This window comes from Mus caroli, unplaced genomic scaffold (assembly GCF_978045245.1).
Source record: "Mus caroli unplaced genomic scaffold, Mus_caroli_1 scaffold_11, whole genome shotgun sequence".
NCBI classification, from domain to species: domain Eukaryota; kingdom Metazoa; phylum Chordata; class Mammalia; order Rodentia; family Muridae; genus Mus; species Mus caroli.
This window is the reverse complement of record NW_028227266.1, coordinates 57,233,598-57,259,723: the sequence shown is the minus strand read 5'-3', so window position 1 is coordinate 57,259,723 and position 26,126 is coordinate 57,233,598. Positions and strand designations below refer to the sequence as shown.

General features: G+C 42.3%; 1 protein-coding gene across 11 annotated transcripts in view; it reads left to right on the top strand.

Moving 5' to 3' along the window:
• Window positions 1–25,254, top strand: part of Neo1 (neogenin 1) — a 157,783-nt gene extending 132,529 nt beyond the window's left edge. For 7 of the 11 annotated variants that reach the window (XM_085844672.1, XM_029481355.2, XM_029481354.2 and 4 more), the window contains 8 exons: window positions 985–1,053; window positions 5,688–5,835; window positions 10,471–10,709; window positions 11,210–11,302; window positions 15,037–15,195; window positions 19,054–19,317; window positions 21,825–21,961; window positions 22,725–25,254. In XM_085844672.1, the coding sequence (XP_085700798.1) occupies window positions 985–1,053; window positions 5,688–5,835; window positions 10,471–10,709; window positions 11,210–11,302; window positions 15,037–15,195; window positions 19,054–19,317; window positions 21,825–21,961; window positions 22,725–22,808 (1,193 nt within the window). In that variant the 3' untranslated portion in view covers window positions 22,809–25,254. The remainder of the gene's footprint in view (window positions 1–984; window positions 1,054–5,687; window positions 5,836–10,470; window positions 10,710–11,209; window positions 11,303–15,036; window positions 15,196–19,053; window positions 19,318–21,824; window positions 21,962–22,724) is intronic. The other 4 variants (XM_029481357.2, XM_085844673.1, XM_029481356.2 and 1 more) reach the window with 1 other exon arrangement.
• The last annotated feature ends 872 nt before the right edge of the window (window positions 25,255–26,126 follow it).

Sequence of the window (26,126 nt, the reverse complement as noted above, 5' to 3'; positions counted from 1 at the left end):
TCATTTACTACACACAGAGCAGTATTCAGTGTCTCATGGTCTTAAATTTCCATTTGGTGTTGGAAACAGATGTCCAAGTGACTAATTAAATGACTTGCCCCACAGCAAAGCACTGCCATGTAGTGGAGCTGGTGTTCAGGAGCAGTCTTGTAAGCACTGCGTGCCAGTAACAGTCAGGAGCAGCTTTTACTTCTTATGCTTCTCAAGAGCTTGCCGCTGCTTTCTGGCTAGTAACTTTGAATCGAGGAATATCTTTATGGAGGAAGAAAGAGAGAGACTGAAAACTAAGAATAAGGATTATAAAACAGAAATAAAATAAAGCCTGGGGTTTCTGCCTCCTTGAGATCTGCTGCTGAGGAGACCTCACTCATTTGAACTTGTGACTATAGGAGCTCAGATGACAGTGACCTTTGTAAGCAACCAGAAAAGGAAGGCTTGTGTTTTGTTGGTTTGTTTGTTGCTCAATTCATAAGTGACAGAAAAGGAAGTGAGAATCTAATTTGAATCTCTGCTTATCTTCCTGCTCTTGCTTAAGTTAACTTTATCCTTGAAAGGACAACTTCATAATCTGAGGGGGGGGGGGAGCAGAACAATACTGATACTAGCCAGGCCAGATCAGCATCAGGCTCACTTACTCCCTCAGTCCCTTTTGTTATAAAATAATCTACTACCGCATGTCCTCTCTGACCATCACTTCCTGGGCTAGAGAAATGGGGAGGGGGTCCCCCACTTCCTGAACAGCAGATCGGTAGTTAGGTCATGGCCTTGAAACAGAGGCACCAGTCTTCTAGGGTGCCTCTCCTTACACTCAAGCTGCGTCTGTGTACCTTGGCACACAATCTGTAGTTTCCCATTATTTGTGTTGTTTCATTTTCTTACAGAGTAGACTGGAGTGTTTTGTTTTTAGAAGACACTTACTAGCTGTGGAACGGACTGTCACATCTACATGTTGGGTTTTTACTGATGTGATTTCTTCTGCTTCAGCCTTAGGGTCAGCAGGAAAAGGAAGCCGACCACCAGACCTGGGACCTGACTACAAACCTCCAATGAGTGGTAAACCCCGCCCCTCTAAGCTTTTCAGCTTTCTGTGGACATTATGCAGTTCTGCTTAAAGCTTTTCAGTGTGGCTTATGGCTTCAGTGTTGGCTTATGGCATGTTAATGTGGTTCATTTTATTTATCGGACCTACCTTTGGCCATTTTGTGGCAAGTATTGCTGAATTGCTAGAAGCCTATTTTCATCATAGAATCCTGTGTCTCTGCATAGCTAGCTGGAAACAAGACTGATTCTTAAACAAATGATCTGTCTCCTACTACCTCGAGAAAAAAGAGACTTTGAAACATTAGCCCTCTGGTAGGATTCCCCGTCACCCAGCAAAGCCAGAGAACTGCTTCAGAATCTCAGCATCTCCCCTTCTATGTTTTTTTTAGTCTGGGAATTCTATGGGAAAATACTCTACTTTTCTACCATTCTGCAAGTTATTACCCTCAATTTTATAACACTTCATTCTTGGTGTTAGAGCATAGTTAAGAGCACAAGCTGTTCTTGCAGAGAACCCGGGTACAACAGGACCCACACAGTGGCTTGCCACTGTCTGTAACTCTAGCCCCAAGGGATCTGCCATCCTCTTCTGGCCTCCTTGGGTTTTGCATGATGTGATCTACAGACATATATGGGCAAAACATTCATACTCACTAAATAAAAGTCAGTAATTTTGTTTATTAAAAAGGCACTTCTCTCACCATTTCTGAGTTTACTCTCACACTTGAACTCACCACTGATCCTCAACTCTGGGATGTAGGGAGAACAGATTGAAGTATTCCCAATTAATATGGTAAGAAAACATCAGTGGAGAAGTGTCATCTCTGACTCCACTCTTACTCTGTCATAAAACCAGAATTCAGACCTCTATGCACCGGTTGTGCATTCTGTCACTGTCGTGTGCAGTCTGAAGTGCAGGGGATTCTGTACCAGGTGTAAGAGTCCAAGTGCAAAATGTCTAAAAAGCAGTTATTAAAATTGATTTTTCCCCACTGTCTTGTCACCTCTACCTAGCAGGCGTATGAGAATACCTTCTTACGCTCCAGCTATCTGTCTGGTGCCCATACTTAAGGGAAACCCACTGATTTTTAGAAGAGAAACTTGAATGCTTCAAGATGTTTTATACTACACTTGTTTAGCTATTTCTCCTTCAAGCATCTGTTGTATATTGGGCTATCAACAGTATAGTATCAAGATTGTGAGAAAGTAATTATTCCTTTATCTTCTTACATTTATTATCCAGTTGTACATTGTATAGGAGGAAGAGAAGTAAAAAAAAAAAAAGTACCTGATAGAAAAATAGGCACACTTTATAAAAGAGGTATTATCTACCCCCATCCTAAAGGGTATATGAAATCCTAAAGGCTATAGAAAACTGGGAGCAGAAGCAGTGCTCAGCAGGTAAGAGCACACTTTCTATTCATGTAGTAAATCGAATGCAGTTCCCATCTCTCAGCTTGAGTAGCTCACATCCACCTCTAACTCTGGTTCCATGGACCCAGTGCCCTCCTCTGTCCCTCACAGGTACCCACACACATGCAACAGGCACTCATACACATACACACAGACAGAAATAATCTTTAGAGGGGGAATTTTACTAAATGTCAAGATGGGCATCAGACATTCTAGGAAGCTCTAAGAGCACATGCAAAGGCATAGCAGCACCTGCTCACTGTAGAGCGCTACTGCCTGCAGGTAGGATACAAGTGTACAGTAGGTTAGAACTGGCTTGACAAAAGCCCACATACTTAGATTCGTAAGAAATCTGGGCTTTATAACTTATATATGTAAAATGTCTGACACTACTAATATACCAAGACTTCCATTTTTTCAGTATCTGCTATTATTAGTCTGAGAACAGTGAAGAATTGATTGACAGCTAAGAAGGTGTGAAGTCAGAGGATAAAGAAAGAAGCTGTCCCAGTAGTCCAGTCAAACATAAAGAGATGCATGTAATATGATCTCAGGCAAGAGTATTGACAGCCCCTTTGGTGGTCCCTTCTTAACTCTGTTCTAGAAAAAAAGCTTTTATCCAGTTCATACGTAGAAGTTAAATCCAGGTGAATGCTGAAACTTAATTTGTGTTGAATGCAGAACAATACTTTCTCTTCTGCTTGTTCTCATACCCCCACTCCCCCAGCCTTTAGTTTGCCATGTGGGTCCCACCTTGTAAGAATCTAGCCCAGTAGTCCAGCATTTCTCTTAAGAGCAATGTTGGATTAACAGTATGGTTAATTTTATTGGCTCTAGTAACTGTAGTCTTTCCCAAATATCAAAATGTTATCTCATTGAAGGTCAGTGTGTACAGTTTTAAGTTGTCTGCTTAGCTTTTTCTTAGAAATGAAGAATAAAAATGATTGAACCAAATATAAAAGAATAAGCTCTTAAGCCATTCTAAATCAACCTCAGATTTAGCAGTCTACTTAGATGTCTGTAAAAATCATAGAATCAAAGTTGGGAGGTCAGATAATCCAGTGTTGTTGGAAGGATTGCCACACTGAGAAAGGTTTGATTTAGGAACCTAGCACTCTGTTTTTTAGCTCTACTGTTTGGCTGGCATGCCCTGGGATCTGCCTGTCTCTGTCCCACCAGGTTATAATTGTACTCCACCATGCCTGGTTTGTGTGTGGATGACAGGGATTCAGACTCAAGTCACAGCACTGAGCAGTCTCCCCAGCTGTTTGATGCCTTTCTTGATAACAGTTCCTTCCACCGTATCTCACTTCTTAAATACTTTGTTTCTGGTTGACTGGTTGGTTGTTTTTGAGACAGAATCTCGATCTGTAACCCAGGTGTGGGCCTGAAACTCACTGTGTGACTCAATTTGCTGCCAGTCTTCCTGCTTTGGTCTTCAAAGTGTCAGTATTCAGCATGTGCCATCATACAGTCTAAAAAAATCCTAGTGCCAGGCAAGAAACACTCCTTGTGTAGTGTTTCCTGAACCTTTGTGGTCTGGGGGGTCACTACAGGTGAGGAACTGTATGAAAGGGTCACAGGACTAAGAAGGTTGAAAACCACTCTGCTAGAGTGTCCTCCATCAGGCCTTTTTGTGATGGGATCTTGTCTAATTCTAAACTCAAAAGCCATTTTGAGAAGAAATTTCTTTTTTCAGTTTATTTTTTTTAATTGGGTATTTATTTCATTTACATTTCCAGTGCTATCCCAAAAGTACCCCCCCACACTCCCCCACCCACCCACTCCCACTTCTTGGCCCTGTCGTTCCCCTGTACTGAGGCATATAAAGTTTGCGCGACCAATGGGCCTCTCTTTCCACTGATGGCCGACTAGTCCATCTTTTGATACATATGCAGCTATAGTCAAGAGCTCTGGGGTACTGGTTAGTTCATAATGTTGTTCCACCTATAGGATTGCAGATCCCTTTAGCTCCTTGGGTACTTTCTCTAGCTCCTCCATTGAGGGCCCTGTGATCCATCCAATAGCTGACTGTGAGCATCCACTTCTGTGTTTGCTAGGCCCCGGTATAGTCTCACAAGAGAAATTTCTTTTTTTAAAACTGTTTGATACAGTTAAACAGATGAAAACAGATGAATTTAGAGTCCAGATGGAGTGTTTGCTGCATGGCTTATCTTCTCAGTTACTGTCTCGGGATATATAGTGCAGGCTCAGGCCTGCTTCTCCGGCATTGTGGAAAGAGACTTTCTTTTCTTTTTTCATAGCATTCTTAGCTAGTAGTTTCTTACCTGTTTGTTTTGTGTGGCAAGTCCCACCCCCAGCATTCACTGTTGCATCTTAAATACATACAATAATATATGACACATAATAACCACTCAGTAAATAGTTGTCAAAACAGCACCTATGTACAGAACTACTTAAGAAAATGGACTCTACCATCTGTATACTTATGAAGAAAGATTTTTTTCAAATAGTAGTTTTGTAATCTCAGACACCTACATGTTAAGGAAAACTTTTTGCTTTATATATGGCTATACATTTTTATATGTTTTTTGAAAGCCAAAAAAAAAATCCCAAAGGATTTAGAAATGGTGATCGTGGACAGTTGTGGGTGTTTATGTTCAGGCGCCAAGTTCTGTCCGCCTTTTAAGACATGGTCTCTGACTTTGCAGCTCACAAAGTAGGCTTTGCTGTCTGACCTCTGAGCTCTAATGCTCTGTCCACCAGGGCTGCACCTGCCTTGCTTCCCCAGCACTGGGATTATAAACTTATATAACCATGCAAAGCTTTTCTGTAATGGGTTCTGGGGATGGAACCTGGGTCCTCATGCTTGCAAGACAAAAACATCTTACCCATCGAGCTGTCTCTGCAGCACAACATGGGACTTTTAAAAATGAATTTGTACATCTTATAAGACACCAGAAAAGCAGAACACTACCTGAGCCTTTGTGCTTAGACAGCTCTAGGATATCAGTACACTTGAAGCTTTCTTTGTATGTTATTCTTTGAGTAAACTGCTATGCCAATCCCTGCATGTAGGGCAGACTGTCATAGCCTCAGGAATTTATAATCTAGAAATGGTTTCCTTGAGTAGCACTCTGTGCAGTACTGTGATAACTGGTATGAAGAAAATTCACCTGAAATACCTTGAAAAGGTTTGATGGAGCTGATTGAATTTTTTTTTTAAATCACCTAAATAAACAACTAACATTTGTACCATTTTACCTGCACAGGCAGCAACAGCCCTCATGGGAGCCCCACCTCCCCTCTGGACAGCAACATGCTGCTGGTCATCATTGTCTCTGTTGGCGTCATCACCATTGTGGTGGTTGTGGTCATTGCTGTCTTTTGTACCCGGCGCACCACCTCTCACCAGAAGAAGTAAGGATCCCTAACATGCAACCCTGGTTTTGTTTGTTTCTTCTTATATGTTGCTTCTGTTTTTAGAGTGATGCAAAGAGTTGAAAAAAACATAAAGTACAGGAAAAGCCACTTTAAATGCAGTCATGCCCGCTTTCTACCATGGGGACTGTCTTGGGGATCTTGTATATTATGACAAGTCCCATAAGATTCTAATGGAGCTGAAATATTCCTGCCATCTATTGAACACAAGTTGAAGAAGATGCAAGAGAAAAAGAAACGATGAGAGGAGGAGGAAAATGAATCCCTAAGAAATTTAACACTGGCTTTTCTGGGCCTCAACCTTAAAATGTTTGAAACTGAGGGGGCTAGGAAGGTGGCTCAGCAGTTAAGAACATGTACAGCTTTTATAGTAGACACAGTTCTGTTCCCAGAACCTACTTTGGATGGCTTATAGCTACCTGTAACTACAGCTTCAGGGGAATCTGATACCTTCTTCTGATCTCTGCATAACTGTACACAAAAATAAAAATCAATCTTTAAAAAATTAAAAGTTTGAAAACATCTTCCCCTGTCTCAGGCCAAAAAGTTTGCATCTACAAGCAGGAATCTTCATAGACATTTCTGAGCAGGGAGACCTGGTTAGGAAGTGGGGCAAATCCTCAGAAGAGATTCTAGAAGAAGGCACTGTCAGTCATAGGAGTCCACACAGTAATATGTGTATTATTGCCCCCAGAGACTTTCTAATAAAACAAGAATAGAAAAAAAAATGAAAAAGAAAAACAGTGACATTGGAGATCTGACTCTATGGGCAGTCTGGGCTAACGTTATATTTGTGTCCTAGTTTTTGATGATGGTGGTGGTGGTGGTGGTGATGATGATGATGAAGGCAGGTATATGCACATGAGTGTAGGTGCCCACAGAGGTCAGAGGCATCGAATCCCTCTGAAACTAGAGTTAGTAGGTGTTTGTGAGCCAAGCCACAGTGGTACTGGGAAGTAAATTCAGGTCCTCTAAAAAAGCCATCTTCCCTTCTGTGCCATCTCTTTAGCCATGTATCTTTAGTTTTTTAACAATAATAGCAACAAAAAAAAATGTTTTAGGAACTAAGAAGTAAAGGCTAGAGACATGGTTCAATGAATAAAGTGCTTATAAGGCAAACATGAGGACCTGAGTTCAGGTCCCAGTACCTACTTTAAAAAAGACAAACTCAGCAGAGTGCATCTCTAACGCCAGCAGTGTGCAGTGGAAGAGAAGTGACAGATCCCTCAAGCTTGCCTTACTAGTCAGAAAGCTCAGGGCTTAGTGATAGAACCTGTTTCAAAAGACACAGTGTAGAGTAATAGAGGAAGACAGCAGATGTCAATCACTGAACCCCATACACACTTGCATACATGTCTGGATAAGTCCCCACACACATGCATGCATGAAAAAAAAAATGAGAAGTAAAACATTGAGCTGATAAAAATAGAACATTTAGTGGAATGAAGAAAAAAAATTCTGCTTATGTAGTTTACCACAAAAGCCAGAAAGTATGTCTGTATATGTACACAGAAAGTGAAACAGCTTCTGAACAGACCTTTACCACAGGCTATTTCACAACAGCCTGTGTGCCAGTGAAGGTGGGAGAAAGCTATTAACCTAATATAAGTATTTTATATGTGTATGCACGTATTGCGTGCATGTGTGTGTGTATGAGTCAGGCTCTTACTATGTAGTCTTGACTGGCCTGGAACCTGCTATTCCAGGCTGGCTTCAAACTCATAGAGATCCACTTGTCTCTGCCTCTGGTGCTGGGATTAAAGAAAGACATGTGCCACCATGTCCAGCTAATGTATTTGTTTTCACAAAGGGCAAGTAATAAGCTACCCTGTAACTGCTATTTGAATAACTTTATGACAGAGAAGTCATGTGATGTTTTAAATCTCTCTTCTCAAGTAGCTTTCTATAGTTTAGGCTGCATCTCTTTTCTAAGAGAAGAGGGGCTCTCTTCTGGTTTTGATTATGGAAAACTGTTTCCTTAAGAGCCTGAAAGTCAGCTCTTTTAGAACATATCTCCAAGTTTCTGTGTTTGGTGCTTCATTTATTTATCTGTTAGTACTTTCTCTTACAGCTATTAATAGTATGCTTGGGATCTTCAAAAGTTTCTAAAAAAACAAAGTGAATATACACACACACACAAAGGACAAAGAGTTCCACAGTGCTTTAGATGGAGTTAAAATTCAAAGTAAATAAAACCGGTATCATAGGAGTGTGCCACTGTGGCCAATGGTTTTCACGTTTTCAGATTAGGAATAATCAGCATACAGGGATAACACGTGTGTAACAACGGCCCTGAAAGATCACATCACCAAATGGCAGCACAGCCATTTTAGTTTTGAAAATATCCCCATATTAATCATATGTGGCTACCAAGTAATTGCTGTACAAATGATTTTTATACTGTATTGCTTCAGGAATAATGACAAGGAGAAGTTGACATTCAGTAAAATTTAAAAACAGTATATTTTCAATCTAAAGTTGATTGAAGCTGAAACTATGAAACGCAGATATGAGGGTCCACTGTACTTGTTTACACTAGCTTGAAGTCTTTATTCCTTCATTGCATATTGAAGTTCTAGTCTTTTCTAATGTACTTTCTGTCCCAACTGTTTTACCACAGTTGCTTTCATTGGATCTCACATTCCTCAGGGCTTGAGTCTCCATTCTCTTCCATGTGGTTTCATGTAGCTCTGTGGTTTCATTTACTCTGTGCTTCCCAGAAACTCTGTTTCTATTTCCAGCCAGGCCTCTTTGTTCTGCGTATCAGGCATGCGTACCCTGCTGGTCCTGTCGCATTTCTCTTTACTCTGCATACAGCTTAGATGTGAAGCATGCCCACTTGTGTAGGCTCCTGCATTTGAACACTTGGTCCACAGTTAGTGGTCTGTGAAGAAGGTCCCTGGGGTGGGGTTAGCCTTTAGGTGTTATGACCCAGTCCCTCTTCCTGTGTGATTCTACTTCCTGACTACAGGCTCAGTGTGACCAGCAACCTCCTACTTCCATGCCTTCTGGCCATGGTGGAATCCATTCCCTTAAACTGTAAGCCAAAGTAAACCCTTTCTTAAATTGCTTCAGTCAGATAGCAATGAGAAAAGTAACTAATACACACGTGTCCAAACCAATCCAAAATATTTTCAGTAAAACTTTCTAGTCCACTCTTCCCACTGTGAATAAGTGGCCTGGGTCAGAAACCTTGGCCTCACCATTTATTTCTTTTTTTTCTTTGCCCCCACACAGTCTGTGCTCATTCCCTCCCTAAGCCCTATATTTCTGTCTCCTGAATATGCATTTCAAATTTGCCTCCTCTATTCCACTGTCATGGGCCAGCTTTGATGAACTCCCTCCAGTCCTCTGCCTCACAAATCCATTTTTACAAGAGAGTAGGGATAAAGTTTTAACTCAGATCAACCTTGTATCTCTCTTGCTTAAAACCATTAAATGATTTCTCATCTCTGAGAGTAGGAAGTTTCCACTCTCCGATGCTGTGAAAGCCCTTCCTGGCCTGGTTCTTGCCTGCCTTCCCCGCCATTGCTCAGCCTCCCCTCATGGCTCATGCTCTCATCCTCCAGTATACGAGGCTGCTGCAGCTCTACTGCAGGGCTTTGACACAGCTGATTTTACCACCTGGAATACACGTGCTGTCCCCATTGTGTCTCAGCATAAAGTCAGTTCTGCACATTTCTCCTCTCTATCTAAGCTCCAGCTATTAAGATTAACACTTGGCATTTTGGTAAGTTCAGAGCATTTAAAAATAGTTTAGTGTCATTTTCGTCACTTGACCAAAAGTGCTGAGGGCACAACAGTGTAGCAGAGGCTCTGACGGAGCAAGGTGCCTAGTGTGTGGTTGTTGAATGGGAAAGTGAGTGAATGAGTGCCAGCAGAAATGACAGCACAGTGACACTGTTGCCACTCCACATACCTGATAGTCCCGGAGGCTGATCTAGAGCATGCCTCTGTCCTTTCCCTGTCAGCCACACATTTTTACCTGTTCTTGTTGTTGTATTTTTACTTCTCGTCGTCCTTTCTTTATCTAGTGGAAACTTGTAAAGGAACCTTCTGCTTTTGAAGTTTCATTTTTAATTGCTACCTCAATCTTTTAATATAAAAGAGGCAATATTCACATATACTCTAGCATATAGTATCTACACGAACAAAGCAAAAACACATTGACTTTTTCCAGAGATAGGCCTTCTGTCCCTGATCTGTTGTTCTGCTGCTGCTGCTCGCTTGTTTGCATTTCTGCCTTTGTTTAAAGCTTCTCTCCGAAGGGCAGGGTTTCTTTCTCTTTTACTTCGGGATGGAGTAGTTTTATTTTAATTGAGGATTGTATTTAGGCCCTCACAACATGCTAGACAGACACTGCTACTCAGCTATGGGCCCTTTTTGACTTTTTATTTTGAGAGTAAATCTTGCTAAGTTGCATAGGCTGGCCTTGAACTAACTCTGTAGCATAGGCAGATCCTCACTATTTCATCTTTCTGCTTCTGCCTCCCAAGCAGTTGGGATTATAGGCTAGTGCCACCACACCCAGCAGAAAATCAATTTAATCACAGCATTTTAACAAGTATATTCAAAGGAAGTACATTTTAAAACTACTCTTAATTCTGTGCCTAGGAAACGAGCTGCGTGCAAATCAGTGAATGGCTCCCATAAGTACAAGGGCAATTGCAAAGATGTGAAGCCTCCAGACCTATGGATCCATCATGAGAGACTAGAGTTGAAGCCTATTGACAAGTCTCCAGATCCTAACCCTGTCATGACTGATACTCCAATCCCTCGAAACTCTCAAGATATCACACCAGTGGACAATTCCATGGATAGCAATATCCATCAAAGGCGGAATTCATACAGAGGTACCATTTTCACTTTGTAAGGTTTGCCTGAATTTGTTAATTTAGTTTAGTTTTAAAGAAATGTAGATCTTGGGTGTTTTGTTTTGTTTTTTTCAGCATTTGATGAACAATAGCTAGCTGTTACAGAAGGGGAGAGGTTATGAATCATTTAGGAACAGCCTTCTAGATTTTTTTAAGTCTCAGTGGGCTTCAGTCAAGCATTTGTGCCACCTAACTCATGCTTGTGCATTGGGTTGTGTCCTTTTTGTTGGACTCCAGCTATCACTATGGCATTCAGAACCTTTATGATAGCAGAAGCTTCTACACTGAAGTACAGTATATACCATCATACCATCCTCTTTGAACCTCAGCAGGAATTCCCATGATACTGTAAATGGAAATGCCTTGCCCTAGTGCATTGTTAGAGAATCCCACACCCTCCAGTGGAAATGTATTACTGTGAAGGCTGCTCAGAGGTCTAGGGCATATGCTTGCTGCTAACCTCCATACTTTATATCCAGGGCATGAGTCAGAGGACAGCATGTCTACACTGGCTGGAAGGAGGGGAATGAGACCAAAAATGATGATGCCCTTTGACTCTCAACCACCTCAGCGTAAGTAGAAACTTCCCTTTCCTCAAGTGCTACCAGTCTTCTGTGTCATGGTGGAAAATATCTATGAGTGTATCTTTAACTTCTCTTGATTCCAAGACAAAGACCAACTGCCACACTTTACAGAAAAAAATACCAAACCATTATTTTTTTTCATAATAAATGTTATTCTTGAGCTAGAGAGATTGCTCAGTGCTTAAGAGCACTGGCTACTCTTCCAGAAGACTGAGGTTCAACTCCTAGTGCCATCATGGTGGCTTACAACTATCTGTAACTCCAGTTTCAGGGGACCCAGACACCCTCTTCTGGCCTCCAAAGATATCAGCCATATGCACTGTGCACAGACATACATTGGGCAAAACATCTAAACACATGAGAATAAAAATTTAATATTCCTGTAACATGTTTAAATTATAAATAAATAGATTCAGAAGCTAACTTACCAGCTAGCAAGATGGTTCTAGAGATTCTTATGTGCAGGCATAAGAACCTAAACTTGTTCTCTGCTTTCTCCATGAGGTAGTGAGGGAAAAACCAACTCCTAAGAATTGTCCTCTGACACCTGCACAATGGCACATGCACTCTGTGGCACACATGATAATTAAAAAAAAAAAAAAAGGAATTCCTATGCTCTTCCAGAAGTAGGCAAGTATGTGCTCTCCCTGAACTCAAACAGCGTGTCTACAGGAGAGACAGGAAGCATCTCTTAAAGGCTGCAGTCGAGCTTTCCAAATGTCATGCAGATGCTTTAGGCATCCTGCAAGTGGTCAGGATTAACAAGCACCTATGAGATTGTAACTTAGTTAGTAGACTTTTTAAAGTTGTTTCATATTTATAGCATGGGGTTTAAAATATTTCACCATTGACCCATGCTCCATTTTGTCAAGCATATATGTTGCTAGACCTCTTTTTGTAATAAACAAAATTAAAAATAAGTTAAAGTTACTGTTGAGAATCAAGAGAGGAGTGTGGTGAAGAGACAACTCAGTAGTTAGAGCAGAAGACCCAAGTTCAGTTCCCACCACTCATTTCAGGTAGCTCACAGGCACCTGTAATTCTAACCTCAGGGGCATCTTTCACCTCTGGCCTCTATGAACATCATCACACCAATATGCAGAAACATACATACAAACACATACATAACTTAAAATAATAAAATTAATCTTTTCTTAAAAATCAAAAAGTACCACTCATGGTGGTAAATCCCTATAATCCCAGCACTTAGGCGGCTGAGTCAAAACTCAGTTCAAGGGCAGCCTGGGCTGTCACTCAGACCCTGTCTCCAAAGTGGAGAAAGGCAATGAGATAAGTCATTATTTTCAGACTACTGTGTCCTTTCTCTTGCTTTTGTTTCAAGATAGGCCTTTCAGACTAGCTGCCACTGTGGGTCTTGCAGTTAAGAGAATGCTTAGCTGCATCTCTGCCAACAAATGATGAGATAAAAGAGCTCTGGGCATTCTACACAGAAACTGGTGCCGTGGAATCCTCTCCTTGGAAAAGCTCTCCTCCACACTTGCAATGGAACCTCCAGGCACGCACATTCATCTTCTCTCACTCTTACACACCTCACAGTGAGGTCAGGGAAGATACCAGATTGGAAAGGTAGATCAGCTCTGAAAGAGTAAGGCTCTGTTTCTTTAAAATTAATAATTTTTGTACAAAGTAACTTAAGCTTAATGCCCATAACAGAAAGAAAGGCTTAAACTTGGAAGCATACAGGGGGTGGGGACATATTTTCTCTACTTTAATAGGTTCTTTATGTGAATACCCCCAGTTTAAAAAATACGAAAAAGAGCAAAATAATCTATTTCACTTTTGGTTTGGTTTGGTTTGGTTGTTTTTACTCACAAGAAGATAGTAATTTTTGTGTTCTAAGATCTCAGTTCCTACCTGAACTGACTTATTTCTATGACTTAGAAAATTGAACACTTTCTAGATTTATTAAATATGTCAAGGAAAGAAGATATAATTCCAGTTAAAATCATTTTCTTGGTTTGGTTGGTTGGTTGGTTTGGTTTGGTTTGGTTTGGTTTGGTTGGTTGCTGGGCTGGGCTGGGCTGGGCTGTGGAAAGAATATGTATGAATATATGGTATTATGTAATTCATGCCCAAACAGTTGAGTAGGTGTTAGAATCTTTCTTTCAGGTGCCTGGATACATTCAGGGCTTTGAGAGATCCTTTTTGAAACCTACCTAGTGGCCCTTTTGTACAGCTTGAATTCCTTAGCTGTGTCCTGCAGTGAAGTTGGAGCCATGCACCTGGCATCCACATGCCTAGGTCTGAAAAGGCTGGGCAAAGCTAGATGGGCTTGCTGGCATCAGGGTGAGGTCAGATCTGAACCCTACACAGACCCACAAGATCAGATTCAGCTAACTTCACTCTACACCAAAACATTCACTTTTTATTTACTTATTTAGAAACAGTTGAAATAGCTTTTAAAAGAAAACCAAGCCCATTCTGGTTTTCTTTCACCCCAGAATGCTTTCAGTTTGCACTTCCTGGGTCAAGCTCAGTTTAACCACTTCACCCCAACATAAACTTTGGGAAATACAGATTCTGAAGCATCTCACTTTGAAAACTGCTTCTCTTGCCCCGGGGGAGATCGTGATCCCAGACCAACTGATGACCCTTGTCAGCCAACTTTTCTAGTTGTAATTTCTCCCCATGGACCTGCTAGAGCTTGTGGTCCGTGAAAGCAGCTGGAGAAGAAAGGCATCTGTCTCATGTCTGAGGCTTCTTCCCAAGGGGATGCTGATTGCCCCACAGACATCTATGCAGAGCTCACACACAGAAGATAATTTAATAGGCTCCAGAGAGCTGATTCAGTGTGACTACTAAAGGTTATGGAAGTGTTGCATAGAAAAGGGATGGGGGATCCCTCTGTTCCTGTATGTTTGTCTAGTTGGGCAGTGTGCAGCTCGTTATCTTGATCATAAACATGGTTCTCCAATATTCTAAGGAATCCTATGAAAATGTTTTGTTTTCTGTTTATATCTCTGGTTAAGCAAGAAGCTTCATTAAAGAGGCTTCATAGGAAATTGTATGTGGAATCCACACAGAAGTTTATGTTCTTTATTTAAATTGAATCCTTAGTCAGGAAAGGAAAAGGGAAACTTTTAACATGCTAGTGGGTGTGGCTGAGCCCCCAGGCTGAACACAGTAATAAACGGTGCTGTAGTACTATAATTGATAATTTTATTACTAGATTGGAGTATGAGCGTTAATTTTTTATTTATATTCCTTTCAAGATATTAAAACTGATTAAACAGCTACTTCTTTATTAATATCCATTAACTGAGCATATGTTCAAATGAGTCTATCTAATCTTCCTTAGTGGGGACATACTAATGTCCCTTTAGCTAGATAGAAAAAAATAATAGAAACATTATTTGCTTATAGATTTATATTTTATGACATATTCATGTGATTTGTGTTTTAATAGAAGAATTCAGAAATGCAGTTAAGCCAAAGAAAAAGACTCCCTTAATCATGACTGCCGTTCCCCAAAATTACCACTGTTGATGGAATATATACCTCAGACTTTCTTATTATGTATAGATGTAGAATATGCCTAGAAGTGTGTCCATTTGTTAAGTCAAACATAAAATTGATGGCTGATTGTCCAGCCACCTGCCACCAAAAAGCTAAAGATTGGGTTAATGGGAGGTGGGGCGGGGTGACTGGTATGTGTCTGTGCAAGCATGTTAAGCATCTCTCTGTCTTGTGTTCATCCACAGCTGTGATTAGTGCCCATCCCATCCATTCCCTCGATAACCCTCACCATCATTTCCACTCCAGCAGCCTCGCTTCTCCAGCCCGCAGTCATCTCTACCACCCAAGCAGCCCATGGCCCATTGGCACATCCATGTCCCTTTCAGACAGGGCCAATTCCACAGGTGAGAGATGAGGCTCAAGCCCAGACGGTGGAAGCGTCCCCGGAGTTGGCAGGTGGAAGTGGGGAAGGACCTGCCTGTTTACAAGTTTTCAGTGTTACTTGTTTATCCTGACATTTCTGTGATGGATTCAAATTTGTTTTTGTAAAACCTACTGCACTTTTCTCCCTGAGTTTAAGTATTCAGTGCAAGGTGCCATTTTAGTAAAAAGCAGCAGTAACTTGAAGTGCCTAAGCTTCTGTTCTTCCTGTAAGCCTCACACCTTAACTTTGTTACCTTTCTTAACCCCCCCCCCTTTTTTTTATTTTACAATTTGAAAGGGAAGTTTATTCTGAGTGGCTTATAGAAACCAGTTGTTGCCTTTGTCTCAGTCACTGTAGTGTTGGACAGTCATGGGAGGTGCGGGTTACTGCCCTGTGGACAAATCCAGAAGGCATCTGAGCCACCTTAGGGGAGCGGGGACAGCTCTAAAACATAGGAAAGTGGCATAGCAGTATTCAGTGTGTCTTAAATGCTTTGCCAGACAAACATGTCCTCATTTGGAAATCATGGCTTCATCAGACAGTTTTCAGAAGAAAAGAAGGAAGATGAGGCAGCAAAAGGAACAGACTGCTGCTGCCCACTGACTACAAGTTCATTTAAATCTCCTAGTTTTAAGCTACAAATCCTAGTATTTATTACTGGTAAAAACCAAATGTTGGCAGTTCTGAGAAATGAGGAAAATCCTAGTGAGCTCCATTTTTTTTTTTTTTTAGATTTATTTATTTATTTATTATATGTAAGTACACTGTAGCTGTACTTCAGACACTCCAGAAGAGGGCGCCGGATCTCGTTATGGATGGTTGTGAGCCACCATGTGGTTGCTGGGATTTGAACTCTGGACCTTCGGAAGAGCAGTCAGGTGCTCTTACCCACTGAGCCATCTCGCCAGCCCGCTCCATTTTTTAAAAAAAGCCTGTAATTTTAATATTTAGAAGTTGAGTCCCCACTACTAGCATCTCCCTGTGCTCAAGCTTTGATCAGTCATTAATATGCCCAGAATACCAAATGAATGTTGAGTCTAAAAGGTTGTCTAATACCTCTTAGCGCTGCACACTGCCAATACTGTTACCTGGTTTGGTGGAGCTGCTTGAACCCACCCCTAAATTTGGCCTTCCCACAATTTCCTCCCAAATTTAGGTTTCAGATCTACATTTAGGAAGAGATCATTATTCCAGCCAAATACATGGGAACCAAAGTTTGCTGTAGGCATGAACTCATAGAACAGCAAGTGCCAGAATACAACTTTTCAGTCCAGCCCTGCTCTTAGGATCCATCCCACACAATCCTCACATAAGGACGCGTATGAGTGTATGGAAAGTTCTCCTAGTTGGACTATCCCTGTCCTCCTTTGCTCTGGGCTGGGAGAGGCTTGGGAGTTGGAGGGAAGACTAGAAGTTCCCACTGAGCATTCAGCCAGATAGTCTACCATTGTTGGTAGAGTTCTCTTTTGTGTGTGCTGAGACAGAAAGGGAGAAAGGGGGGAGGTTACTTTACTAACAGTTCTTGCTTTGATGCCCAGAGAGGGTATCGTGATAGATGCACTAGAGATCTATTTGAAAAGCAGAGCCAGTATCTAGAAGTAATCCAAGTTCTCCTGCTTTGTATTTCCCCAAGTCTTTATATCATTCAAGCTTAGACTGCTATCTTCATAGCCTTAGGTGTGGAGGCTGTGCAGAACTGGAGCCTGGCCAAGTAGTCTCTGCCCTAGGGGCATTTACCATTGCTTGTCATGAGAAGAGCACTTCCTTTTTGACCATTCTGAACTTTGTGTATTTTAAACAACTCTGAAAGGTAAGGGATTAATCCCCTCACCAAAGCAGAAGTTTTAGTCTGAGCCTAGTCTTTTAGTTAGAGATTAGTGTACAAGGTTGAGGAGCATCTTCCTTGGAGAATGGAGTGTTCTGGTGCTCTCTGGAATATACAATGCAAACCTAGTCTGTGGCAGTGGCTAGAGCCGTGACATATGCAAGCAGTCGAGTGTTCCTTGCTTACTTTCCTGCCATCTCTTTGTAAAACACAGTTGAGGCAGTTAGGCCGTTGTACAGAGTTGATCTACCATATTAGCTGTTACCAGGTGATATGTCAGGATTTAGACCTATTTCTCTCTCATGGCCTCTTATTTCCCTTCCTAGCCAGCTTCTACCTGGGCCTGGATCGCAGAGGGCTCCCGGCAGCTCCCCAGGCACAGTGATGGCTGGCTTGAGCAAGCTGAGAAGTGGCACCCCCAGCATGGCCTTTAGAGGATGAGAGGTGTCTGAACCTGGAGAGATTGTTCTAGCCCACGTAGAGTAGGGGTAGGGGCAGCACACGTACATTTATCCTCATCCGTGGGACCCAGCACCTTTTAAGTTAAAGTGTGGTCTATTCTGTCTCTACTGAGAACCCAAGGGAGCAGATGGATTGCCTTTTCACAAAGGCAGGGAAGTAGGTTAGATTCCTGCAGATAGTTTAGATAGTTTATGTGTTTCTCTTAAGGCTGAGAACTCAAAAAAGTCAAAATAACCCTTCAAACTACCTGTTACAGCCTGTTGCCCAAGCTGCTTTCCATGTCACCTTTCTGGGTGAGATGGTGGTCTCTCCTGTTCACACTGTATGAAAATCTTTCTCAGTCTCTGACATTGCTGCTTCTACTTTGCAGGGGGAGACAAGCATCAGGTGCAGAAAGGCAGGAAATCTGTGGGGCTTCAGAACCTGAGCCTGGGAATCAGTGCAGGGATTCAAACTCGGTGCCTGTCTGTGGGCGACTTGCTTCTTTACCCTCCCAGTGCTTCCTAAGTTACTCTGAGAAATAAATGTAAAATGCTTAGCGTAGAATAAGTACCCAGTGTCTACAAAGAGAACCTCTCTGTTGTACAGGGACTATGTTCAAGCTCTTCATTCATATGTGTATGTACATGTATATATATATATATATATATATATATATATATATATATATATATATATACATACACATGTACATACATGTGTATATATATACATGTACACACACATTCATACATATATGTATATATACATACATATATACTTTATACATAATGAATTATGTGTGTCTCCATGTTTTATAGATGAAGAAATTAAAGACTCAGAGACCTAGTGACTTTGCCAGATTCACTCATCTAGTATTATCAAAGTAAAATATAGGACTGGCTAACTCCAGTGTGCTTTTTCTGCCCCACTGTGCTGCCCTCAGAAGATGTATTTTCTGAGACTTGCCTTGTTCTCCAGGCTAAGCCTTCCCTGTGCCTCTGGATAGAAACAGCATTCATTTGACACAGTCTCCAGCTGTATACAGACCCCTACACTACTGTGAGGCTTTATTGTCATGAGGTCAAAGCCATTCACATTGGTGATGGCCATGCAGTACCTGAGCATTGGCCTCACCTGCACAAGCCTTGCTGACAGAGCCAATTTCTGGTGGGTATTATCCAGCCTGTATTACTAGACATGGTTGTCTGTGAATGGTCAGTTTCTAAGACTACCAATCAGTGAGTGAAATTTGAAAAATTGTATATACTAGTCTTCAGAACCTTCATAAAGACTCCATAGTAAGTATTTTAAATCTATGAACTTACAACTACCTAAGTATGTAACTAGAGGAAAAAATTGAAACAGTCGGTTGAAACAAGATTGTTTATAGATTCTTAGATTAGCCCATCCATTCTTAGCCTTGGCTGTCATCCTGATCCGTGTGTCTCTGGACTTAGAACTGATCTGCTGAAGTGCTTATTGAACAGGCTTAGGGAACCCTTGGAAGTAGCCACAACTGCATATTTTAATGGTAAAGAAATAACTAACATTTAAGCTTTCCTGCTATAGAATCTGTTCGAAATACCCCCAGCACGGACACCATGCCAGCATCCTCATCTCAGACATGCTGCACTGACCATCAGGATCCGGAAGGTGCTACTAGCTCCTCTTACTTGGCCAGCTCCCAAGAGGAAGACTCAGGCCAGAGTCTTCCCACAGCCCATGTCCGCCCTTCCCACCCTCTGAAGAGCTTCGCTGTGCCAGCAATCCCACCCCCAGGACCTCCTCTCTATGATCCTGCACTGCCAAGCACACCATTACTGTCCCAGCAAGGTAAGTGAGAGGAGCAGCACCGACCGAGGGGCCGCTGGTTTCGGCCCAGCTTTGGGATAGAAGTCTTTACCACTCACCCTCCCATACCACTCTCTCATCCCTTTTTTCTTTTCTCCTTTCTTCTTCCTCCTTCTTTCCTCTTCTTCTTCCTCCTTCTTTCCTCTTCTTCTTCCTCCTTCTTTCCTCTTCTTTTTCCTCCTCCTGCTCCTACTTCTCTCTCTTTTTTTAGACTGAGTTTCTCTGTGTAGACCTGTCTGTCTTGGAATTTGCTCTGTAGACTAGTCAGCCTCCTGAGTGCTAGGATTAAAGGTGTGTGCTACCACCACTTGCCCCTCCCCTTCACTTTTTAAAGAAAAAGCAAATATCCTCCAAGGTTTTCATAGCAACTTAAGAGAAGCTCTGTGTCATTGTCCCCTTTGTGGGGAAAACATACAAGCCACAGCATAATGTAGTGGTGAGCAGGGGCTGAACTTTTGAACTGTGATTTCTGTGTGGAATCTCTGGTATTAAAATCCAGTGACATAGGTTTGGACAACAGAGCTGGTCCATCTAGGCCCCTGGAATCACCTCACTCTAAAAGACTCTTCAGGCTAAACAAGGGCCAGGGCAGCCAGGACTGAAAACCAGGAGTCTCAAGATAGTGAGCACTCATTTGCTGTACTTCACAGCTCAGCAAGGGACTCTGGCCACTGCTTATTACAGTTTGTTTCAGAATAAATTGTGGTTCTCAAATTTTTTCAGTCTCTCAAAGCCTCTTCAGAAATCAGTGCTAAAGACACACGGATCAGGACCACTGCCAAGTCTGAGAATGGATGGACTAATCTAAAAATCCCAAAACAATCTTGTTTCTGTATATGGAGTATGTCAGTACTTATCATATTAGTAATTAATACAAGAAAGTTTTTAAAATTTAATTAATTTAAAAGATAATTAGCACATTCTTTTTTTTTTTTTTTTTTGGTGAACAGTTATCACTAAGTGTCTCTTACCTTGTTAAGTGTCCCGCACTCAGTCTACTGTAATAAGTTGTTTTGGTTGTTAAAACTCTGCCCTCACAGATACATACTTGGCAAATGGCAGTGTACTTTCATAACCTTTTAGATATTTAGGAACTTTCTTTTTTGGAAAGAGGGGGCTTCTGTATAGCCCACACTGGTCTAGAGTTCTTAACCCTTCTGTCTCATTGTTGGGATTTCCGATACACGCCACCAAGCCTAATCTGGGTATTCTTTTTTGATACAATGGAAAAATTCAACAAGTTGTAGCTTCTTCAAGACTGACTTATAATGCAGCATCTCTCTCTGTCTGCGGACGCTACACAGTCTGGTCCACTAGGTTGCATTAGATCTAGCTTGTGCTTTGAATGTGTAACACTAAAACACACATTGGACATTTGGAAGATAATTGGTTCAGTAACTTTTAAAAATCCTCCAAATATTCACACATTCGTTGTAAGAAGCTTTCACAGTCAGATAACAGAAACAAGTCTTTCAAAATGGTAGTTTTCACCAAAAACTTTGATTTTAATATTGGTAGTATCTGTCATATTTTCCTTAAGTTCATAGCTCATTCTTTCTATTTCTAGAAAATATCTGGGGCTAGAGATGGCTCAGTGGTTAAGAGCACTGACTGTTCCTCCAAAGGTCCTGAGTTCAAATCCCAGCAACCACATGGTGGCTCACAACCATCTGTAATGAGATCCAGTGCCCTCTTCTGGTGTGTCTGAAGACAGCTCTAGTGTACTTAGATATAATAATAAATAAAGCTAGGAAGGAAGGAAGGAAGGAAGGAAGGAAGGAAGGAAGAAAGAAAGAAAGAAAGAAAGAAAGAAAGAAAGAAAATAAATGTCTGAATGACCCATATGTCAATCACCTTTGAATTAAAAGTTTTGTTGTTACATGATAAAACCTCAACTGGCAAGTGAGTCTATCATGGTCCCCTTCTTGAAGATGGTTCTGTGTGTGGTATATAGCAGAAACATTTGCATTTTGTTAAATACATGTAATTTTGAGAGTTAAGATTTAATAAAACAATTTCTTATTGCTTCATTAAGGGTAATATACTGGCTTGTTAAAATATAAAAGTATGACCCTAGTTAAGTTCACAGCTTATTGCTACTGTCTTCATTGCTAAGGCTCCTAACAGTTTTGCCCATGTTGCTGTGTACCCTCAATACAAATAAAACATAGTAAAAAAAAGGCATGTGTTACCTTAAGTGTCATAATGAATGAGCTTTTACTCCCAGGTATTTATGAGTAGTCTGTGGCTCACCATACTTTGAGAACCATTGGGAGAAAATACTAGTTTTCTAAAGGCAGTGGAGTGTTTGGCCTCGTGGATGCCCTCTTGCCTTCTTCCTTCCATCTTGCTCCGATAACTTTTCAGAGCAGATCCCTGTCTGAGCCTACAAGCATCCCTCACATTGAAACAGCTTCCACCCCTGGTGGACTGCTGAGGTCTAGGGGATCAACCTTAGCCACAACCTAACAATGCCCTTTGCCCCTCAGCTCTGAACCATCACATTCACTCAGTGAAAACAGCCTCCATCGGGACGTTAGGAAGGAGCCGGCCTCCTATGCCAGTGGTTGTTCCGAGTGCCCCTGAAGTACAGGAGACCACCAGGATGCTGGAAGACTCCGAGAGTGTAAGTTCCTGGGGCCCTCGACTTAGCCAGGATGTCCTAAGGGAGTTGCTTGCATGCTATTAGCTGATTGTACATTTGTGTACACTGAGGTCTTTGCCACCATAGATATAAAGCAGATTTAATCACTCATCAAACAGGTGTCCTTGGAGCATCCCCATATCCTGTGGGAATGTGCTATGGGTTTGGTTTGATATCAGACCTACTCTGATAAGTCTTACAGTGCTTTATCATCCCATCAAAGTTAGTTATATATATATATATATATCCTTCCTCTCATTTCTGTCCCTGCAACTTGCCTTCTTCCTGCTAAATATACATGTTCTTTCTCCCCTGAGCTCCATTCTATATGCCTTTTCTGAAGAGGATGCTGGAAGAGAAGGTGCCTAAGATTATTTTCAAATTCCAGTATACAATGTCTGCATTTCCAGATACTGGGTTCTCTAAAGAGAAAGCTTAAGCCCAGAGATGCTGGGTACACACACTATATTGCTCTGACAGAGATCTAGAAGAGGAAGCAACAGAGCCTCTCTGCCTTGTGAGGTCATTGTGAGCTGAGGAGTGTGCGTAAGTCAGGAGAAAGGCATTGTGTATTGTGAAGAAATGCTGTCTTTATTAATGGCCTTGAGTACATCTGCTGCTTCTGTTTTTATGGAGTCCACCTGGTTTCAGTAGGCCAGCATCCCAGGGCAGTTTTGGCCAGGCTACTTGGAACTCTGGACAGCTCTTCAGATCATTCCCAGTAATGGTGTTCTTCTTTCTGTAGAGCTATGAACCAGATGAGCTGACCAAAGAGATGGCCCACCTGGAAGGACTAATGAAGGACCTAAATGCCATCACAACAGCCTGATGACCTTCACCTGGACATGACTCCAAGCCTGAGTCTACAAGTCTCGGAACTTAACCTTGAAAACAAGGAATTGTACAGAGTACGAGAGGACAGCACTTGAGAGCAGGAGCCAGCAAACCAGCCAGTGCCTCCATGTGGGGTTGGCTCCAGGCACAGCCACCTGCCTTCTCCTGGTCAGCCTGGATTACACTTGTGTGGAGGCAGCTTCCCTTTGCCTGCTGAGAGCCTGCAGGACTGGGCACTATGGGCCAAAATTTTGTGTCCAGGGAAGAGGCAAGAAGTACGACCTGCCTTTTGCTTTGTGGTCAGTGGCTTGTGTCTTTGTGCTGCAACTGCATCACTTTTATGGAGTGTAGACATTGGCATTTATGTACAACTTTGTGTCCTATTTTATTTTACCTTAAAACACTATCAGAAGCCAAGGGAGTCTGTGATGTTCTCTCAAGCAGTTGACACTTGACTGTGGTTCCAGTTACTTATGGAAAGTCATCAACAGTGAGGTTGTTTGACACCACTGACAGGCATTGGCTTGTTGTGGGTTTCATTTTTATTCTTAATTCTGAGACATTGCATCCTCTGCCAGCTGTTAATCCATCACTTTGAGGGGAGGACATGCTGCATTGCTGTTTGTAAGCTTTTTTATTATTTTTTTATTATAATTATTAAAGGCCTGACTTTCTCCTCTCATCACTGTGAGATTACAGATCTATTTGAATGAAATGTAACATTGAAAAGACTTGTTTGTTGCTTTCTGTGCAGATTCAGTATTGGGGTGGGATCGGGGATTGGGAATAGGAAATGGAGGGGCTGCTGAGGCCCTGTGAATGTTTCTGTCAATGTACTTTGTTCCAGAAGCCTGCCGAGAATGAAAGCAGCATCTTTAGTGTCCTTTCCTGCCATGTCCATCTTCCTGTCACTGCATAGCAACTGGAGTTTTGTTTAGATCTGGTTATAAATTCTTGTACAATGGGTGACTTTGATGATTTAGCTGCCCTGGTATCTTGGTCATTTCCTCTTTGGAATGTCCACACTGAGGTCTGTATCGATGTATGTTTAATTGCTTGAGAGATGCCAAGTAGAACCAGAGCCTGACTGTGCTCGGAGAAGCTACACAGCACAGGGTGGAGACTCCCTTTGTGTTGCTATTATTGGTTCTCTCTGGAAGGTTAAAATCTAAGGCAGGATCTTGGTTTCCTATTCCAAATAGGGCGCCTGCTTCTCTGGACGCCAGTCCTCAGCCAGGCAGCTCTCGTGGCATTGCAGAGGCTCTCCTGAAAAACATCAACCAGGGTGAGAGCCAAGATGGGGTGGCACCCATGACGCTTCCCCACATGTTTCTTCAAGGAGCAGAGGACAGAGATAGTGGAAAGAGGGTCAGCAGAAGCAGGTGCCTTCATCTATCCCAGCAGCTCAGCCAAACCCCAGTTAGAATGAGGCAGCAGGAGATTTCCAGGTGTGCTGAGGGCTCAGCCACACACAGAAGACGTTGCAGAGTGTTAAAGAGGTAAGCTGAGGTGTGTATCTGCTTGGTTTTGTTGTTGTTGTTGTTGATGATGTATAATGAAAAGCATAAGACTAACCCTCAGGCATCATCTCCTCCAACAGATCCCTGGAAAACAGTAGAGAAAGTCAGTCGGGCTTGGGCTCCTTAGCCAGTGAGACTACTCAGACCACCAGTGGCTAGCCTAGCCTACCTGTCCTTGAACATGGGTGATTTTACCCCTTTTAGGTCTTAACCCTTTTTACTTTCAACAAGATGAGCTCTTTGTATGATTGCGGGTGGGGGATATGAAAAATGCAATGATCTAACTCCTGTTGCTCTTCTAGCTGGTCACATGATGGCACCAGGCAGGGTTCTGGGACAACCAGTGTGCTTTGACTGTTCTACAAAAAGCTGTCCGAGCGTTCTGGCCTCCTGGAGGCTAGATTCCTCAGAAACTGCCTAGCCTTTGCCCACAGAGCGTGCTAGGTAATTAAAGCACTCCTTCCCATGAACCCCAGCACTTCTGTTACCTCAGGGCCTTGGTACCTGGATACTGCCACAGAATTTCCATGGGGCGGGAAGGGATGTATTTTTAAATAAAGTAACTTAAAAGTTGGGGAAATTTTTTAAATTCAGAAAATGCAAAGCTATTCTGTATTACACCATTTCACAATTTAATATGTCTTATATTTTCCTGTGACTCTGGAAACTAAACCATTGTGTGTCTTGTCGTGTCCTAGTTGAGCTGGGGCCTAGCAGCTTCCTTCCGGAGGGTGTGGAGCAAATGTGTATGTCGCCTCGCTGCCTGCTTGAGGGGTCCAAAGGGCTGCTGGGACTGAGTTCTGTACACACTCGTTTGGCCTTTTCTGTAGTTGATGCTGTAAAACTCTATGGCTTTTTAAAAACAATTTCATGTTTTTATTTAGTATTGGAAGTCCAATACACTTTTTTAATCCAATCAAACTGGTCTGGTCAAAAAGTTCTTTCCCTTAAAAGTTCGGGGGCTCCTATCTCCAGCTTCCGATGACTTCTCTGTGGCTCTCACTGCTATAAAGACAGGAGTTAGAATGGCAATCTGGGCAGAGGTAATAAAAGAAATGTCTGACTGCCAGCCCCAAAGATGTGTCTTCTTCCTGTCCATATCACACTGTTACCTCTAGGGGAAGGAAGGAGGGGGTGGGGAAGCCCGAGGAGTGACAAACGGCGCCCAGCACAGAGCCACCCTGAGTTACACAGCATCGTGATGAGGTGGCTCTCCTATGCTGAGAAGCTGAGTCCCACTGTTAAGATCTTTCGGTTTCCCATGCCTGGAATAGTGATGACCTCTGCAGCCACAGGCCCCCTTCCATCTCTTAGCCTGTGACAGAGCTAGTGCTAGATCAAGAGTGCAGTGTCCCTCCGTCCTTGTGTCCATCTGCTCTGCCTGTACTTAGAAACCTGGATAGAGCCCACCATCCCTGTTAGTGGTGCTCGATTGTCCTCAGGATAGTCCGAGTCTCCAAAGCTCCAAGAATGCTTGTCTGCCCTTACCTCAGCATCCAGACAGACAAGTAGGTACCAGCCTGGAAAAGCTGCTCTTGAGATTGGATCCCTTTCCGGCCACATCGATCATCCGAGCTATCCCCTCTGCATCCCTAGGTGGCACTGTTGGCACACTTTCCAATGATGCTCTGTAAGTCGTTCTACAGGCATGTGGTCTCAATACAGACAAGAATTTCTTTTCATGTTGCTCTCTGACTGCCTCCGGGTATATGCAGTTTCTGACTGACAGTAGCAGATGCCTGCCTCTTGGATGAGTGGACAGATAGCCCTAAAGATAAGGTCTAGGACCTACT